General features: G+C 41.3%; 1 protein-coding gene across 2 annotated transcripts; it reads left to right on the forward strand.

Moving 5' to 3' along the window:
- The first annotated feature begins 12,014 nt into the window (after positions 1-12,014).
- LOC112556213 lies at positions 12,015-17,700 on the forward strand. Of its 2 annotated transcripts, none has more exons than XM_025225006.1 (6): positions 12,015-12,161; positions 13,540-13,659; positions 14,243-14,636; positions 14,784-15,006; positions 15,613-15,754; positions 16,546-17,699. In XM_025225006.1, exons 2-6 carry the CDS (start codon positions 13,557-13,559, stop codon positions 17,646-17,648), a joined length of 1,965 nt encoding a protein of 654 aa, XP_025080791.1. In that variant the 5' UTR covers positions 12,015-12,161; positions 13,540-13,556; the 3' UTR covers positions 17,649-17,699. The 2 variants fall into 2 exon arrangements, with proteins under 2 accessions (XP_025080791.1, XP_025080792.1); XM_025225007.1 differs by lacking the exon at positions 12,015-12,161 and adding an exon at positions 12,640-12,773 and having other exon boundaries at positions 16,546-17,700.
- Positions 17,701-20,598: the final 2,898 nt, after the last annotated feature.

The raw sequence follows: 20,598 nt of genomic DNA on the forward strand, positions 1-20,598 counted from the left end.
GCTAAGGTGGGCGTATCCACTTAACACTCTCCAGTTTCCTGTTACTCGGGACTGTAGTTTCTGATACGCTAATGCTATTCACATATTCTCATCATCATCATCATCATCATCATCATCATCATCATCATCATCATCATCATCATCATCATCATCATCATCATCATCATCATCATCATCATCATCATCCATTGTTCTGTTGCATGACTTCCGTGACTTTATTCAATTAGATGATTTTCTATGTTACGAACACCTATTTCACTATTTTCTATACATTTTACTTTATTTGTTTGTGTTGTTTACTCTGATAAACTGTTCTATTGAAATCGCACTTCCATCGCACGCGTGTCATCACCATCATCTACGGACATTCATGGCATCACAGCATACTTCTGTCTGTGTATGGCGATATGTGTAGGTGTGTAGATAGCCAAGGGACGAAAGTTATTTCGGAAAACATTTTTTCCTCTTGTAGACCTTTAAATAACATAGCCATAGCTTTTGACAAATAAATAAAAATGTAAAACCGCTCAAAGTAATTTGTTGCCCTTCTTCTTGAATTCCGTGCTTGTTACAGTGGGCCAAGGCTGGGAATGAATGTTGCTGTCTAAGCCAGTTCTTGTCTCTTGCTACAGATGCTGTTCTGTAAAACTAAATGTCGGCTTCAGACACAAAATGTTTTAGTTTTAAGAGCAGGAAACTGTAGACTAGTTCCTACCATCCTCCATGCCAGCTTTTCGCTGATAGAGTCTAGATAAGATTAAGATGATCATTCAGACCGTTACAACTCATAGGACTTCATCGCGCATCGGCTTTCAATATTTGGATTATGTCTCCTTTTTCTGTTGTGGCTCTCTCATTTTATCACAGAGAGTGTGTCTCGGCAGTCTTATCTAGGTTTCCATACATTTCGAATTACACTTCATTTCACACAAACATAAACTACACGCTCTATTTTGGTCACCTTCCTGCAAACAATGCCAATCTTATATATATATATGTATCTGTGTGTGGTTCTAGTAGTTGTGTTCCACATAGAACTAGTTTTTGCTGTCTAGAACAGAATACAATATCCCCTTAAGCAGCTGCAAAGAACATCAGTAAGACATATTGGTTTCGGGAGATCTTACGACGGGTGGACGATAGTAAGTAACGGCTTCATTTTAGGCCATTGTCAGCTGGCGGCGAAGAAAGCATAAAAACGGAGCGCGCGCACGCATGCAATCAGGTCCTGGCACTCGGCCACACGTGCGCGCGCGCGCACACACACACACTGGAAACTATAGATTGTAAGATTACTGTTTGTTCCTTGATTGTTTGCTTGTTTGTTTTCTTACTAGTATTTATCCTTGCATTTTATGCGTTATTTTTTCCAGTATACTCTGGCTGATGCAATGAGACGATAATACAAAGATAATTATCTGCGGATCAAAGCTGGAAGGAATACAAACCTTTACCACCTTCATCTGTTTCTCCTGAAGCTTCCAACGTGGTGCATGGTGAGAGAAGTCAAATATTCCTGGTCGTGGAAATATATACATCGAGAGTATTTCGTTTAAATTGGTGTCCCATGGCAACATCCAATCAGCATTGAGCAGTTGTCGTAGTGCCGTGTACAAAATGGAAAATAGGTTTCTGCGCATGTGCGTGGCTTAGCTGATGAAAATGTGTCACTATGAATGTCTTCTATCAGCTACAGGATTTTAGCTTTATTGACAAATGTATCGGGAATGATTTAAAGGTATTTAAAGAAAATTTCTGAGTCTGACGAAGTAGCTTTCACAGTTGCTTGCTCTCGTCAAAGCAGCAAGTTTGGACAGGACAGCAACAACCAATCAAAACAATAAAAGCCTGACAACGATGGTCGAGCAGATAGCTTAAGGATGTTTTTCTCGTTAGGTTTCCGTTTAGATGTTTTCACTGACTTTCAAACCCATGATGCAATGCACGGGTCATATCGAAACTAATGACAGGAAGTGTTTACCGCATCCTGTTGTGTGTTGCTGAGTCAGAGCTTGTTCCTGGTGGACCTGCTTTTTTTCCATTCAATCTTTTAGGTATTTACCATCGAAAAAACGAAAATTTTTGCCTTTTTTATTTATAGTTGCAACAGTTTGTCAACCGTGATTTTTTTCCACCCATTTATTTACGTCTGTATATCTCGGCAAAGCAATGCTGAGTAGTTCACAAACACACCCCTAACTTCCGCTTTGACCACCGACGCGTGTGTATACAGAACATTGGCTGACAATTGAATAAAATAATCTCATTGAGGGTAGCTGTGAGAACTGCCAAACAATCTAATCTAATAGAAAAACTGTTTGCTGCTCTGCCAATTACTCTGCAATCTTTGCATAAATCATACCATTATTTTATTTTTGACAGAGATGAGTTCCCGTCAAGTTTTTTTCTGGCTGAAGACTATAATAACTTTTAAGCAGAATGAGATGATACTCATCTAGTTTTTAATAAAGAGTTTACAGATTTTCTAGTGTCTTTAGAGGCCTTGTCCGTCAATATGGTGTATATTTTGTCAGTTTTGAGGAATTTCTACTTTGTATCTACCTTTTGTTTCCGAGACTTTTTTTCTGCAAGCCTTCAAAAAGTGACAGAACATGATTGAGGCAAGATTTAAAATTCCATTAAAGTTCAGTTATTCCATTCACTTTCGACATGTTATTGGCGTATCTTGACCACTGGTCGCTTTTTGTGTTTACATGTAACAGTCATTTTATCTCGCATTTTCCCGCAGCTGTCGAGATGTGATTGATGATACTGTCTCAGGACTGGCGATGCAAACAGCGCCAAGACAGAATTTCTCATTTCCGAACTGAGGCAGTAATCATGCTTGTTCCTTTGTAGTTGCAGGTCAGGTTACACTGAAGGTATAGAGTTCAAAATCAATGTGTTGCCCTATTTCTATTTGTTTGTTTTTTCCCCTGTTATTGTATTCGTACGTCCTCCTGTTCCCTCTTCCAACTGTTCGTGCGTTTGCATGCGTTTGTGTGCGTGTGTGTGGGTGTGGGTGTGGGTGTGGGTGTGGGTGTGGGTGTGGGTGTGGGTGTGGGTGCGAGTGTAGATGTGTGGGTGTGGGTGTGGGTATAAATATGAGTGTGTTGGGGGAGGGCGGTGGTGGGAGGTTGGGCCTAGAAGTTTGTGTATCTGTGATTTTTCTCTATTTCCTGCTTGTTTCGTGATATTATGCTACAATGTTTTCCCGCGTGCTGTCTCGTTTGATCTTTCATATTATTATTCCATTTACAGCATTTTGCGCAACAGCGTAACTGCGTTCCACTCTTCTACCACCATGAAAATTCATTGGAGTTTTTTGCTTCTTGGCAAACATGTTTGTGAGTGCAGTCAGTCCGAAGTCAGTAAAGTACGCGAGAATGTTTTCTGATTTTAACCGAACGACAGTCAACAACTGAAGAGAGTGTCGGAACCCCTCATACTTTTACATTGTTTTTTTAGAACACGTAAGAGAACATGGCGACCTATTTTTTGGCTGACAGACAGCATGCTTGACTCGGGGTGGGGTCAGGAAGGACGGGTGTACCCGGACCCTCGGCTGTGAAGAGGAAGGTATGTGACCGATGTGTGGGCAACTCTGTGAACAAAGGCAGTGGGGACCTGCCTTCTGCTGCAACCTGTAAACAACAAGTGTCAGAAATGGGTCGCAAGTGTCGCATCCCCCGATGTCTGGGATGCAATGACCGTTTTGACGTGGTCTGCGCATGCGCATAAAAATAAAGTTCATTACCGCGATAGACGACAATTTGCATGTGCATTGGGATCAGGTTTTGCTGGTGGTGAAGAGACTAGACAATGATTATTTTGTCCTTGTCCAGCCTCTTCACTGTCAGCAAAACCTGGCAGCCGAACGCATGTGAATTGTCGTCCACAGCTTGTTTTATTGTGAAGAGGAAAATCTTTATAAAATCTTTTTGCGTCTCTTCTCATTAATGCTCATTTACTTCTCGTCAAGTGTCTTTACTGTCTACAAAGTCTGATCGCCATACGCATGTAAATTGTCGTCTACAGCTTGTTTCATTGTGCAGATGATGTAAAAAGCGATGATGAACTTTGTTTTTATGCCATTGCACTTCTGTAAGGTGTGGTCTGTGTGTGTGTTTGCGCGCGCGCGTGTGTGTGTGATATCAGAAGAGTAAGACACTGATTTAGGTATTTCACTTTTTCCTCTGCAAATTTGTTACAGTCGAGAACAAGTACAAATTTCTCATTTTTATTATTATAGACAGAGATGTACATATATTTATTTAATTTTGTTCATTTCATTTAGTTCCTAATTATTACAACGCCTCCCTTATGCACCATCACAAACCTTGAGCGCAAAACTGAAAAGAAAAGGCAGTACTAGGGAAAAAAACAAATAAACAAAGTTAGACTTCAAAAAACGCTACAGAACTGCACACTTCTGTTAATGCTTACTGTATATATATATTGCTTTACTAAAAGTAGATATTGCCAGTCATAACCTCGTAAGTATACTGTTATATACTGGAAAAATAGTAAATGATTACGAATAATGATGAATGCAATGAGCCCGGAGAGGTCGTCTGCCTCGGGGACCTGGACCGTGCTGGCTTTCAATGGCCCTGACAGACAGACAGACAGACAGACAGACAGACAGACAGACAGACAGACAGACAGACAGACAGACAGACAGACAGACAGAGGGGCAAAGTACGCAGGACTAAGGTGGATAATTAAGAGAGGTCTACAGCTAATTTGAACTTAACTCTAAAATTTTTTAAAAATATTATTAGTCATATTTTATGGGATTTTTTCTATCTTACATATAAGAATTCTTGAATGTAAATGTATATTCATACACTCGCTGCTACGGGATGCTGCTTCCGGAAAGGGCGGCGTGTGGCTGCCGGTGCTGTTATGGAAATGACGGACATCGGGCGTGAAACATTATCTAGAAATCACACACCTTTCCGATAAACATTGTGCCACGTCCGCATTACAACCGTTCTTGGATATCAACAAACTAGCATAAAGCCATTAGGGTGCAGACGGCGGCGATAGGAAGATATATCCTCCGCTCAGGATTTGGGTGCTGACGGTCAGTAAGTCTCTGTTCCGTTACCGTTGGCCGCTTATCGCTTGGCCTGCCAGGCTGCAGATGACTGGCGATCGTTTACGGTGTGGGCGTCAGACGCGGTCTGTAATATTGTGACATAAAGAACGGCCATGCTGGAGGTTACTGCCTGACCTTTGCACTTATCCATTCCACCTTTCTATCTAATGTCTGCTAACTGTCGTTGGAAAACATGCAATTCCGCTGGTTCGTTTGTGCGAGTGAATGTGCCTGCGCACATTATTTCATGCATATTTACATGTAAAAAGACTAAACAAAAAAAAGCATTAATGCCAAGAAATTTGAATAAAATATTAAATAGTTAATACATGATAAATGTTTAACTGAAACATTAATTTTAATTGATATTTAATGTTTAACTGATTATTAACATTATTTTTTCTGTTCTAACGTATTCGCTAAACAAAGAATGGAAAACGGCAGTCTGCTTGTCTGTCTGCCTGAACACAAACGAGTATGAGCCTCATCAAGAGCTTCTGTCCATGTGCGACAACTAACATTTATTTGCTTCAGCAGCAAACAAGGTGCCCAGTCGGCAAGGATGTTTTGTTGTTTTCTGCTTCTGTTCCCATTCATGAGTCGGAAATGATTTACCTATCAGAATAAGAAGATCCTGTTTAAGTACCATATCAAAACTTTACGATGTCCTTGTCAGATACCATCCTGCAAAAACATCATAGTAGCATTACATATTCATTGGGTGTAATCTCCTTCCCCCGTATCAGCAGCCGCCATCTTGACGTTTTGCTGACGTAACCGAGCTTTGGGCGATCGCGGAGAAATGTCCAGAAACTTGCATTTGCTTGTGGTCAGATGGCATCGCCAGCACCACCATGCTACTTCTCCGCGGCCCGATCCTTACGATGTCTGTCCCAAAGAGAAGGATGGAGAAGAAAAGCGAAAATAAATTCAGACGAAGCACAGAATAAAGATTATAGGTGAGAAAGCTTCGATGGTCTCACTTAACTCACGGGCCTACATGTCCGTCGCGAGACTACAATGCTGACAGGACGTTGATGAAAGACGAAGGCCTTCTGCTTTGTAGGCGGAGGAAAAGGGAAGGTAGGTATGTTCTTCGAGCGTCCACGCTTTTTTTTCCAAGGTAGGATTGTGGATGAGGGGATTTCAAGGGTGGGTTGAGGAGAGGGATCCTCACTTGAGGGATTTCGAATGAAGGATTGGTGGGGCGTGGAGGGGAGAGGTAAAGAAAGAGTCATGGGTTACTACAAGCTTCTGAAAATATAAACTATTGTATTCTCTTTCTCTCTCTCTCTCTCTCTCTCTCTCTCTCTCTCTCTCTCTCTCTCTCTCTCTCTCGCTCTCTCTCTCTCTCACAGGGGAAAGGGAGGGGAAAAAACTAAACTAAACTGGGGTCACAGTTCGGTTACTACAATCAGTTTTCCTGCAAGGCAAATAGAAACAAAATCTGGACTGTCCCATCCAAGGGAGACGAGTTGTACAGACGAGAGTGGTTGATTGGTTTTGCAGGAAAGTGCTTCCTCCTAGAAGTGATTTTGCTCTATGAGGAGAAACAGGAGAGGGGGAAACTGAAGTATCCAAATAGCTCTTCCTCCCCCATCTCCGACGATGAAGTCTGCGAACAGGTACCACAGCGAGTATCCCGAGATTCGAACCCTAGACTTTTTTCTTCTCACTGCAGTGGTGATAAGCAAGGGTTTTGTTACCAGCCACCCCAACGAAGATTAGACTGACTCTTGCTAGAGAAACAAGTTTCACAAGGGAGAAGATCGCCAGCGAAACCATACAAAGACCCTTTCTTAAACTACAGCGCCCTCTGGTCCTTAATACGCCACTAACGTCCCCTGTCCACCGGACAAATACTTTTGCTATCATTTCAAAGTGCTTATATATATATATAAGTTTGGAAAAGGTTATACATAACTGAGACGCAAAACTTGCCAAAGTCGGTCAAACGTTCATTCATTTGTATCAGGTAAAGAACGGCCTCAAGACACAAGTGCTGCCCAGCGGCAGAAAAGGGGTCAATGGTCACCAAGCAGCGGACGAATTGTCAGGGGTCACAACATTAACCTCAGCTTTGAATGGAATCTGAGACTTTGACAACACGTCGTCTTCCGGTCTGCTGACACCTCGTTGGAGCGTGCAATGGATTCAGCAGGGAATCACAGAGTTGATGACGCCGTACCCACAATGCCTTTCTGCTGTTTGTGGTCAGAGGAGGTGGCTCAGAACTCGATGGCCGAGATTTGCTTTCTTATAATGTCCCTGACTTTTAGTGCCATCGTAAAAGTGCTTTCCGTGTTCTATTGTTGGTCGAGGAAGGTGTCTGGGTCGTAATAACGGACTAAAAAACATTTTCTTGCACGAGAGTAGGTTCCCCTGCAAAACAAAAAGGTCGTAGTATGTTTGGTCGAAAAAACGGCAGGTAATTCTTATGGTGATTTGTATCGATTCTCGATGTCGTTTTTTCCTCATCCACTGAGATGGCCATTTTGTTTCGGGCGTGAAATTGCGTTCCTTAGCTGGGCATAAAATGTTGTTTCCTTTAAAGTCCTTCCGCGGCCACACCACGCCCTCTGTAGTTCGTCCTGTGGTCACGTGCATATGTTACCTTTCGTTGCTGCCCTCGTGATGTACTGTTCTCATGACTTCAAGTTGTTCTATGGTGAAATACGAAGGAAGGTGTAAAAGGCAATGATATATTTGCTGAAAGACAGATTTAGACATCCTTCTTGCAGTAAATTTACGCAGGAACAAACGGAAACTCCGGCGGAGTTTTTTTCAGTATGTCCCATGGTTTATAATCGCGTTCCAGCATTTGACAGATCAAGGCTTCTTCTCTTTATAAGACATCCGATTTACATGTTGCGAGGTGTGATTTTATGGCCTGCCTTTACGTTTGATCAGGTGACCTGATTTGCATGATTAAAGCCACTGAGACAAGCTGCACACCTCGTTGTTTAGAGCAAGTTGTGGACGCCAACACGAAGCATTGTATGAGCAGCACGAGTTAAATTGCATTACTGGACTTCTTGCAGACGATTTTTAGTTAACTACTAGAACGAGGCTGGTGTGTACAAAGCTTCCGGTTAGTCACATTCATGCTGTAAGCTCGCCGAGACTAACAGCTGAAAATTTTGCAAGAGGTGAAGTGTTGGCAGACATCAGTCCACCTATACACGTCCGTGGTCAGCAGCTTAGCTGCATGATAGATTATTATATCAGCTTTTTTTTTTTTTTTTTTGATCACTAAGCAGGAGGCAAAATAGCAAAGCCACGGCTTTGACAAGAATTAGTTACTTGAAAACCATTTTTTAAAAGCATTTTAAGAAGTTTGTCAAGGTCTTCGTGTTTAGTTGTAAATCACCCTGCAAGAACTTGTTAGATACAAGGGATTTATGGCTGCGCACCTTAAGGCCAGACACCGGTCGAAAAAAATTTTTTTTTGTTTCACGGGATAGCGCGGATTTTTTTGTATCAGCTATTTAGCCCTTGAATGAAGTTTCAAAAAATGGTTTTACTGCACTCGTCGCGCTATCGGTTGCCATGGAAACAATCCAAAATGGCGCCAAAACAAACAATTTTAAAAGCTAAAAACTTCTTCAATTTTGTGAGTAGACTCAAAATTTTGTCTGAAATAGCTAGCTTTAATACAGATCTACAATTCTATGACGGGGATTCTGCAAAATCGGCTTAGTTTATTTTTTATGAATTTTTTTGTTAAACACTGTTGTTAAATTTTAAGAAATTTTGATTTAAAATGGTATAACTACCAAACTAATGAATATTTCTTTAAAAGCTGTCATAGAAATGTTTAAATTTGTATGAAGAAAAGCTCAACCAAATTGCAGATCTATATCTCTTGTCAAAAAGAAGGAGTTAGCTTTTGAAGTAAACAGTCTCTAACCAAAACAAGAAGCTGAGAAATCGCGGAAAGAAAAACTGAAAGCTTAGTAACTTCTAAACTACTCAATATTTTTTTAAAAGCTCTCATAGAATTGTTTAAATATGAATAAAGAACACTTCAACCTAATTTTAGGCCTGTATCACATGCCAATATAAAGTTATAAGCTTTTGAACTAAACAAGCTTACTAAAACAAGAAACTGAAAAGGCGAAGGAAAACAAAGTGAAAGCTTAGTAACTACTAAACCACTAAATATTTTTTAAAAAGCTCTCACTGAAATGTTTACATATGTATGTAGAAAACTTCATTCAAATTTTAGGCCTGTATCACATGTCAATATAAAGTTATAGGGATTTTAAGTAAACTAACTGTAACAAAAACAATGAATGGAAAAAGCGCGAGCAGAAATATCAAGCTTAGTAACTTTGTTTTCTCTAAGCCTTTCATGTAATTTACCTGCTGAATGAAAAATATAACCATCTTTCAATGTGTTACTACATATAACTTTAACATTACTAATAAAATTAATTATTTTATTCACTTTTAGAAAAGTCAACATGGTTGTGTTGTGTACCCAAATGCTGACTAGGCTTCAGAGAAGTACACAGTAATAAAAACAATGGTGTTTGCAAACATTGATCAACACAGTTATAGGTTTAGTTAGTTATATAAAAGTTCAGTGTCCACTAGCTTCATGGTTTTTGCCATCTTTGGTCTTTTGCTCTCTAACATTTAGTGATGATGTCGCATATTGCTTCCAATTTTTGCGAGCATCTACTGAAGTAGCAGCATTAGTAGGAAACACTCTCATCTTTCTTAGCCTTCAGTTGCAGGGTGATGGGATGAACATCAATTAAAACCCGGGAAAACCCTATTTTGCCATCAAGCAAAGGTTCTAAATGTGTCCGTAAAAAAAAATCAGGGCCTCATTGATGGCCTGCAAGGACTTTAAGGTGTGTTACATTTTGTCACAGGACAGCAATACCTGTAAGCTTTTGACACAGGATAGAAGTCCTTTAATCTTTTGAACCTGCTGCCGCCAACTTACCTTTGTTTTTTTCTGAACATTGGCATTGGCTTCTCGCGTGCTTTCCTTTCCATTAGTCTGGACTGGCTGAGCTTTATTGCATTTGTGTTCCGGTCTGTATGTTGTGGTTTGTTTTTTTTCTTTCAAAGATCTCTACAAGTTTCGCTAATATGTTTTGCTTCTTGTCTGTCTCTACCGTTAAATAACGGATGTTGAGTGTTCTTGAGAGAACATTTTGATTATCTAATGATTTAATTTAAAATTGGTTGAGTGCAGTAAACTACTTTACTGGTTTCGATAGTTGAGCTGATGCTGGTGCTTTCTTCCTTTTGTCGTTAAATGAGGTCTGAGACTCGGTGGAGGCGGCTTCACCACCCTACCGCAACTTGTTGCTCGACAGAGACAGGACTACAGAAGTGAACTTTGCTGCTGCCTCACCTGTCTTACCTGCTGTATGCTCTTGTCGTGATCCTGGCCACAGAAACACACACCCACATGAATACGTCTCAGTTTATTTTTCTACTCGGTGGAATGAACTGTTCATGATTGGGTTATCTTCTCATTTATTATTACTTTTTATTGTCTTTGTTGTGCAACTTAATTCTTTATTTTAGATGAATATCTCTAACTGTTGTATTTTTTCTGCTCATATCACACAATTAAATCATGTGCAGAACAAAGGAGGCAAATAAACTTTGTGTCCCTCTGTATAGTTAATGGAAATATTATTTGACCTGTTTTTTTTTTTCCATTCTCATGTGTATATGTGTTTTCTTGTGAGTATGAGGGCGTGTGTATTGTTTGCGTGTACACTGATGTGTCTGAATGTCAATGTGTGGATTGACATCCCTGTGTGTATGTGTGTGTGTTATGGGTACTAGGTGTTGACTGTACGCCAAAATATATCAAACTCTACAACAAATACACCATCTAATATGTTTTTCTTCCGCTAAACAGAAACATTATCAGTGTATAATGAAGATTCATTCCCCTAGCCGGGAAATATCACACCGAGCATAAAATATTGGATTAATTTACCCCAGTGTGGACCCTCGTGTCGCTAATTGACTATCGATAGACCAGGTATTTGTTCAGCCTGCTTTAGTCAGTCTTTCAATATTGACAGTAGTTTAGCCCTTTGTTAGCTTTGGTTTTGTCTGAGTCTGGCTGTCTGAACTTGTCACATGATTGGCTTTCCCGGGTCGCCTGATAGTTTAGTGATTACAACACTTTGCTTATCACCACTGCAATGAGAGGCCCTGGATTCAGTTCTCGCCTCGGGACATACTCTGTATGTGACAGCTGTTTGCAGGGTTGAGCATCGGATGATTTCCACTGGTTACTCTGGTTTACTCCCGTCTTACTCTCCCTTAATAATGCGAAATCATTTCTAGAGGGAAGTATTATCCCGCCAAAACAACCAACCGACCGATTTGCTTTCCACAATATTTGTTAGATCCAGTTTTTAACGGTGAATTATGAATAACTTAAGCCTGATTGCTTGTGATATGAATAGAAATGTTAATTTGTGTCTAGAGACAAAAAAGGAGCGTAGAAGAACAAAAGGCCGAAACGAGAGAAATGTCAACATTTGAGAAGAGGGTAGATATTTTGGGAAAGGAATATCGACAGAGCGATAGATTAAAGTGAAAAAAAAAAAAAAAAAAAGAGCGAAGGAAAGACGAAAGACAAAAAAAAAAAAAAAAAAGGAGTGAAGTAGAAGAGACAGAAAGAAGAAAGGGAAGATGAGATTACGAGAAGAAGAGAGAGAAAAAAGATAATGATAAAAGTTAACTACATCTCCCAGAGTTGACTAGATGAATAAAAATAATGTAATCATGATAATTAATGGTATATTTAGTAACCTGCTCTGTTGCGATATTATATGAACACAAATAAAATTCTGCGATAAGAACACGCGCACCCTTATTTATATATAGCTTCGGAAATCTCCGATTTGATAATCATCTGGAAAAGCAATTAACTTCCTTGTTGAATCGAAACTAAATCTTTGAGAAATGATTAACGCATATATTTTCGTCGATAATGTGTGATGGCACTAACAGACCTGAGATTTTTACTGATGGCGTCCTTTTCGCTAGGATTGTGCCTAGATTACAGGTACATTTGAAACTTTGTTTTGTATGTTGGATAAATACTGATGACTCGAACTCGATCCAGCAGTAGAGTTGAGGTGTTTTTTGATTGCATTAAGAATTGATTATCTTGAATGACTTATTGCTCTGTAATTTTTGGCAATGTTTACTGTCCCCCTACTTTTCTTTGAAAGGAGTATAATAATTAAGTTAATTATTGCGTCCATTCGCTGTACCATTCTTTACTAGCACACAGAAGAATTAAATTGAGATTGCGAAGGACAGAGAGAGAGAAAGATTATGATAAAAGTTAACTGTATATCTCCTATTGACTTAGCAATGAATGACTTACAGGATGACTAAATGGATTCAGGATAATTAAGGACATTTTTAGTAACATGTTCTGTTTCATTACTATATATATAGACATACCCACGAATAGAACACGAGCACCTTTATTTAGTATCGGAGCTCTCCGATTTAATAGATGATCTCCATGGCAAAGTAACTTCCTGAATTGAAACTAACTCATTGACTGGTGATAAACATATCCTTTGTCGATAAATGTGGTGACACTAACAGACCTGAGGTTTTTACTGATGGCGACCTTTGCACTAGGATTGTGTCTAGATTACAGGTACGTTTAAAACTTGAACATTCGCTAGGAAATTATCTACTGTTGAGGTGAGAGTATTCAGCGACTGGTATCATCCTGTTAATTAATTGTCAGTGCCGCCACTCAAGTAGTTTACAATTTCCTCCTCGATCCAGTTTTCCCTTCGTTTCCTTCATCCATTTCCTGATATCTCTATTTACTTTCTTGTACATGGCAGCTACTGTGGGCTTGTTTTTATCGAGACCCTCCTTTAGTCACGAAGGTCTAGAGTTCACGTGATAGAGGGTTTTATTCTTCTTCTTCTGCCTTCCTAGCTCCTCTTCAACTGTTGATGGTAGCACCTCTTTGGTGTGTGACTATTAGCCCTCGAATAAGGTGTGGTACTACAAGCTTTGCTGACATGTTGATTACATGAAATGATGATGACAAGACATGCTGACTTCATACATACATACTGACCTCATACAGTGGTGACAGTCCTAATGGTTATGTCATGCGCAAAGAATAGTGATAGCACAGCGCCTACTAAAAGACTAGTGACATATCCAGAAACTGTATTTGTAGTTTAGTTGATATATATATATACAAGTTTTAATATAATGTATTAGTATATGTTTACGCATTTGTGTGTGATGAGAGAGAGAGAGTAAACTATATAAACACCATGAATAAAAAAATAGCAAAACGTGAGATAGTAAAGATTTGTTTAAAAGTTGTGATCAAACCACAGGTTGTGCACATCAGCTTTACACGTGTTTGTATGTTTGTCTCACACTTCTCTCTGTAGTTCACGCTGGCAGTAAAATGTCGAGTCGTAGGTATTCTGTGGACAGTGTGGCAATGGCTAGGGCAGGCAGGTCAACTACCTCACAGTGGATGGGCGACAACACGCAGAGCCAGGACTTTGGTAAATGTCTTGTCTCCTCCTTTGTGGATTTTTCTGTCTTGGTTCTTTATTTCAGTAGAATTTTTTTTCATTTTCCTTCTTTTTGTTTGTTTTGTTTTTTTCTTCAACCACTTGCATGTACATGTATATATATATTTTTGTAGATATGCATTTTGTAAATATTTTATAATTACTACTTTTTTTTTATCCTTTCCCAATTGGTGTCATACCTTTTGTAGTAGAACAAGTTTGCTATTTAGGTTTCAAGAGAGGTATTCAAGGCAAAGCCTAGATGTTAGACACATTTTTCTGGGTCTTTTTCCTGCTAGCATCCTTGCACACAAAAAATCGTCACGTGACAAGTGTTAGTCCGCATGCATACTTTGATAACCCTTATGATATTTTTTGTACACTATATCCTAGCTTGGATTTATTCATTTTACTCTCCTGTGTGGTTAAAGTTGGGAAAAAGCGCAATTTAAATCTAATTATTGATTACTGAGTAGTTGTTTCCTATGGCTGGCTTTTTGCTTGCATTTTTTATCAATTTGATTGGCTGGATTGATTGATTGATTGATTGATTGATTGATTGATTGATTGGCAGTCCCCTTTGCACGGCAGCAGTACCTGCTCATAAACCTCCTGGATGACTTCAAACGTGTCATGGAGCCACGCGACGACGAGTTTGTCGATCAGCTGATCACTTCTTGTGCCTTGCACGTGGAGGATCGGGGAGAAGTGTGCGACCCCTTGTGCACCAATCGAGATCGCGTGTACCGGCTGTGGGATCGTCTGAAGAGGGTGCCGCCCTCCAAGTTCTTCGATATCGTCGTGCCTCTGCTGCAAACCATGTACCCTCATCTGGTCTCGCTAGCGATGCCAGAGGACAAAGACCTGCCGGAGATGTGTTTGCGGGATGTTGTCCTCAATGTTCTACATTTTGACGACATTGCTGATGACCTGCTCAAGAACAAAATAATAAAAATAATTGATCACGGGTAAGAAATAATGATCATTATTATTATTATTTTTTGCTTGTGTTTGTGAACGTGTGTGTGTGTGTGTAAGAACGAAAGAAAGGAAAGAAAGGAAGGAAAGAAGAAAATGTGCAATCAGTAGGTCTCAGTGCAGAACTCTGGTTGCAGTGACACCAAGCACAAAGGACCACTGACAATGAAGTGGGCTCATTTGTTAAACATATTGAAACAAAAGGCCAGGTCGAGCAAATGTGAAAAACTGAGTGAGATCTTTGCAAAGCATCTCATCAAGTATGAGATCTCAGTTCCACCGGATTTATCCTATCAACTATCCTGCGGCCTGCCTTGTACCTGTTCAGATGAAGTCGATGGGAACTACCACTCAAAACTGGTACCTCTTTGTTCTTTCTTTGTTTTATTGTTTTACAACCGGGATGGTTCAGCCTCTCCTGACATTCACACAGGTCAAGAGGCTAAACTGAAGCGGGAATGACAGGCAACAATTAGACAGATTCATGTGCTTCTTCCTTCTTCCAGAAGAGCCAATGATTCGTAGGCAACGCGCCATGAATACAGACTGTATCGCATTAAGAAGCCACTAATCATAACATTGCCGGCAATCAACACCAAACAGTGTACTACGTCGTACTAGTACACTAATCATAACATTACCGGCAATCAACACTAAAGAATGAGAGAGATTGAGTGACATTTCGGAGTCTGAAAGTCTGCATTTATCGTGCTATAGTAACGGTTTTTTCAGAATAATAGGAAACCGCACAAATAAAACCGTACATGTTCGAGCACAAGAGTTCCCCAGTCTAGCACCTATGTATTCATGTATTTTTGTGTCCCTATGAATGTAAAACCTGTCTACCTCACCCCTTGTTTTCACTTTATTGTTGTATTTGTACGTACCAGCTAAGCCAACCTTGACCCTATAGAGTTTCGTAAATATTTATGACATTCTACCAAAAACCTAATCTCTAACTCTCAGGGAGGACTCCGCTGTCTGCTGTCGTGTTTCATGCCCACTGGACACAAGAAATCAACTGAGAGAACACCAGGACGACGACAACAAAAGCAGCAAGAGAAGTGTGACATTCCGGATGGGTTGCGTCGCAGTCTTGCCTCCGAGGGTAGGTTCCAGTCTTTTATTTTCCTCGATTATTTGGTTTACGTTGACAGAACGTTGACAGAACACACCAATCTCTGTCATGAGTGTTTTGCTGTCATGAAATGTAATGATCTCATTGGTGTGGGTAGTGTTAGAATAAATTTAAAGGTGTTGTTGGTATGAGAAGGTTCCCTCATTGTTGGTGGCTTGGGGTGTGTGGTGATGAGCAGAAACTGATGCCGTGAACTTCTGCGTGGGAGGCAACTGTCCCACGAAACGACTCACAGCCATCAAAATTATTCAAAGTCATGTAATAGAACACTTATAAAACGAGAATGCACATTCCTGCATGCATCCCTTTATGTGCGTGCGTGCGCTAGTGTGTGTATGATGTCATATAACGGTGAGCGAGAGCTTAATTCAGTTTATTATTATATGCATGTGTAGGTGAGGGAAGGTCGGTATGGTGGACAAAAAAATGAAAGAAGAGGGTATAGCATAGTTCTTAAAGGTTATCTTCAAAAATATAAAGCTGACATTATTTTGTGCAATATTGCACTTTCGGTAATAAAAAGTATTTGATGTTTATGGTTTATCTCTATAAGTACAAACTGAGAAGCAGTGTTTTTCAGTCACAAACCATAAATCACAAGCTTCCATCACAATGTAGCCGAAAAGCACTCCGTGTCGGGAGGAGGCGAAGGATTGAAGGAGGGGAAGAGGATTTAATACAAGATGACGATGCCTCCACTAAACACTTCGCTTTTTAATCACCTCTTTGATTTGCCTAGAACACCTTTTTTGTTGTTGCAGGTCTGACGACGAGCAGGGCCCGTGTACCTAACGGAGGAACTCTTCCATCATCCTCCAGCTTCTCATCTCTGTTTGCAACGGTCAAAAGTGCCGATAGGTTCTACTGGGGGCAACCCAGCAGGGTCCAGGAGCCGTGCGAATATGTCGTCGACGATTATTCAACGCCAGCTCTACCTGCAGAACGTTACAGAGGCCTTATGGTCAGCAACAACTCTTTTCTATCCACGACCGACGTTAGTGAGAGAGAATTTGAACCCCGCTCACGCACCGTGTCTGTCAGCAGTCATTTCTCTGGCAGTTCTGCTGTTTTTGGAACAAACAGGACCAGCCTTAGGGCCCGCAACTTCTTTTTTCCATCCACGTCGGACGTTAGTAAGAGAGACTTTGAACCCCGCTCGCGCACCATGTCTGTCAGCAGTCATTTCTCTGGCAGTTCTGCTGTTTTTGGAACCGAGAGGACCAGCCTTAGGGCCCGCAACTCTTTTCCATCCACGTCGTACGTTAGTGAGAGAGGATTTGAGCCCCAATCACGCCCCATGTCTGACAACATTTATTTCTCTGGCAGTTCTGCTGCTTTTGGAACCGAGAGGACCAGCCTTAGGGCCCGCAACTCTTTTCCATCCACGTCGTACGTTAGTGAGAGAGGATTTGAACCCCAATCACGCCCCATGTCTGACAGCAGTCATTTCTCTGGCAGTTCTGCTGCTTTTGGAACCGAGAGGACCAGCCTTAGGGCCCGCAACTCTTTTCCATCCACGTCGTACGTTAGTGAGAGAGGATTTGAACCCCAATCACGCCCCATGTCTGACAGCAGTCATTTCTCTGGCAGTTCTGCTGCTTTTGGAACCGAGAGGACCAGCCTTAGGGCCCGCAACACTTTTCCATCCACGTCGTACGTTAGTGAGAGAGGATTTGAACCCCAATCACGCCCCATGTCTGACAACATTTATTTCTCTGGCAGTTCTGCTGCTTTTGGAACCGAGAGTGTAATGTACTGCAATGTGTGTCCTGCGCGCAATGGTTCACTTTACTCGCATGCACTCGTCCAGCATGCGCCCACACGCTTAATTACAACACATTCCTATATAGAAACTTTGGTATGAATCAAAAGAATATAATTAAACAAAAAGTGCATACATATATATACATAAAGAAATACAGGTAGTCCTCGACTTACGACGGGGATCCGTTCTTAACGCGGCGTCGTAAACCGAATTTCGACGTAAGTCGGATCATACGTTCATACAGTCTTCTTCTTCGTTCCTATTCGCCCCCAGTGGAGCATAGGGCCGCAACCACACGCCGCCATCGGACCCGGTCCAGGGCGTCCCTTTTCAGTTGGGACCATGTCATGCCAGCTGTCTCTGCCTTTCTGTGGACTGATCGTCTCCACGTCTGTCTGGGTCTCTCAACCTTACGTCTCCCCTGTGGGTTCCAGCCCAGAGCTTGTCGCGTTATATTGTCGGCTGGCTTTCGTAGGGTGTAGCCAATCCAGCCCCACTTTCGCTTCTTGATGTCTAGGCTGGCAGAGTTTTGGTTGGTTCTCTCCCACAGGGCGGTATTGGAGATCTTCTCAGGCCATCGGATGTTAAGAATACGGCGCAGACATTTACGTTCATACAGTACTGTACCATAATAACCAGTACAGTACTGCAGACACTTAGCCTATCCAAACACCTATCCTAACACAGTACCCTACATAATTATCAATAAACATAAGTACAGTAAAATATTGTAGTACAGTACGTTTAATAATGAAATACTGTACTGTAAGTGCTGTAACAGTAATAAACAGTGTTAGGTTAGGCAGACGTTTCCACATCAAGCCTGTCTCATCCACGTTGAACACTTGTTGAGCACAGTAACCACCCTCCTCAATTATCTTAGCCAATGCATTAGGAAACTCAGTTGCTGCTTTCTCATCAGCACTAGCAGCTTCACCTTGCACTTTAATGTTATGGAAATCGGCACGATCCTTAAACCTCATAAACCAACCCCTATACTCGCCACAAATTCTTCACTTTCACTTCCTTCCCCCTTTTCTCTTTTCAACGCCTCAAACAGTCACCTAGCCTTCTCCTGAATAACCATAAAAGTCACAGGGATACGGCGTTGATTTTGGTCTTGCAACCAAAGCGCCAATAATCTTTCCATCTCAACAATAAGCCCACTACGTTGTTTTGTTATCACTGTCGCTGTAAGTGGGAATGAGTGTCGTAACCACGAAAACGACGTAACTCGAGACCGTCGTAACCCGAGGACTACCTGTAGTTACAAGTATCATCTTATCTTAAAACTTAGCTTTCTGGCTCTTTTTCTCCTCACTGGTCAAAGTTCTCCTCACAAGCCAAAGTTCACACTTTCACTAATAATTTCCACTGGTCATGCGTCCGTCAGTTATAGTTCATGATTTACCAATAGATTTCTTACATCCAGATACAATAATATTTCAAGCCCCTTGGACCTTTTTAACGTCTAACACCAGACGGACCTCCGTCGGCTGTTCGCTACCACGTCACCCGGAAAAGTGACGTCTCTGCCCCTGCCCCAGACTTCTTTCGTTTCTTTCTTCCGGTGGGCGTAACTTCCTCCCGGTTGCCTTGGAGGTGTGGAAAGGGTCTAAAAGCATGTGTAAGGGGCGTTGGTCGCCTCAGGCGGTACCCGGCCTTCCGCTGGACAAAGAGGGGTCGGGCTCAGCTGTCTCCCCTGGCCGTAGTTGAATCGCGGCCGCTTACGTCAGGTGTTGTCGCTAGCGCCGACTGGCCACCGGTGTTGAATAGGGGAGCCAGACATTTGGCGCGCCAGTCGGGCCGATATGCCGCCAGCTTGACCAGTTCACTACTTTAACCAATAACCTTAGTGCCAAAGTATGTTAACCCCACGATCTCCCCTTTTAGCTAGACATAACTTACCTGCTTGGTGCCGAAATTACACTTCTTATTATTGCTCTGTCAACTGTCATTTTGTTACCTGTTAGTAGAGCGCGAGTATGAACAAAGTGAACACAACACGAGAGTGATGTCCCTTCGCCTGACTAGCGGATGAGTGCTCTCCCTCACTTTTCATTTTTGTCTGTTGATCTGCGAGAAGTTTTGCGTCTAATGTTCATCAGTACATCTGTTACGATATTTGCTCCGTTTCTGTGTGGATTTCTGTGTCCGCGCCATTTTTCGTCTTTTCCGGGGCCATTCCATTTTATTTCTACTGTCACGTGTGCGCCATCTTGACTTAGATTTGAGATCTACACATGGCAGTGTCGACCTCAGACTGATTACCTCCCTGCAGCTGCTTCAGAAAGATGCGATGAGCTGTCACAGCAAGCATTTCGTGCAATACAGACAAGTCTGACATGACTGTCATCAGGCCAGTCTGACATCAGGTATCTCCAGCAAGCTTCTTACAATGGCAGCGTGTTGATTGAACGATATTTCTGTCTGCCAAAGTTGGGCCCATGCACCGACGATTGCGAGATGAGATTCCATACAAATGTCATGATAACTTTCAGATATTTTTTGATGCAGAACTTTACTGACTTATCGAAGATTCCGTGTAACGGCGTCTGTTCCGTGTGCCATTGTCTTCCATTACCTTCCTTTTATCATTACTGGTCAGTGCAGAGAGTGCGACCTATTTCGGCCGTAAAGCTCTCGTTACAAGTGCACAAATTAAATTTAAATTAAGAATAAGATGTTAGTAGAGCACTATAGCGTGAACAGGGTAACCACAAGTAATGATTACTTTTCCAGAATTTGGTCATCTGCTCATGTTTTCATCTGCGACAGGTCACAGGTCGCTGTCTCTGCTACATCGATCTGCTGTTGTATTGTTCATTTATGTGTGAGAGACATGCAGCTGATAACATTCATTTCTACTGCCACATTTCCATTTAGCTTCGAGTGATGCCTTCTACCTCAGACAAAATAAATCTGTTAGAAGGAAAGTGGGTGGAATTGTGGAGAAAACAATCTTAACATCAATAAATGAATCTACTTTTGAGTACTTTTAATTCTTATTTGTATTTTTGACATGTCTTATAACAGAAGAATTCTCTTC

This window comes from Pomacea canaliculata, linkage group LG2, assembly GCF_003073045.1.
Source record: "Pomacea canaliculata isolate SZHN2017 linkage group LG2, ASM307304v1, whole genome shotgun sequence".
Taxonomy (NCBI): Eukaryota; Metazoa; Mollusca; class Gastropoda; order Architaenioglossa; family Ampullariidae; genus Pomacea; species Pomacea canaliculata.

Excerpts from the sequence above, each read along its gene's own strand:
- LOC112556213 (XM_025225006.1), top strand. The coding sequence starts at position 13,557 with ATGTCGAGTCGTAGGTATTCTGTGGACAGTGTGGCAATGGCTAGGGCA. Across the intron at positions 14,637-14,783 it reads ATAAAAATAATTGATCACGG|TGACACCAAGCACAAAGGAC; the intron begins GTAAGAAATAAT and ends CTCTGGTTGCAG. Across the intron at positions 15,755-16,545 it reads TCGCAGTCTTGCCTCCGAGG|GTCTGACGACGAGCAGGGCC; the intron begins GTAGGTTCCAGT and ends TTGTTGTTGCAG.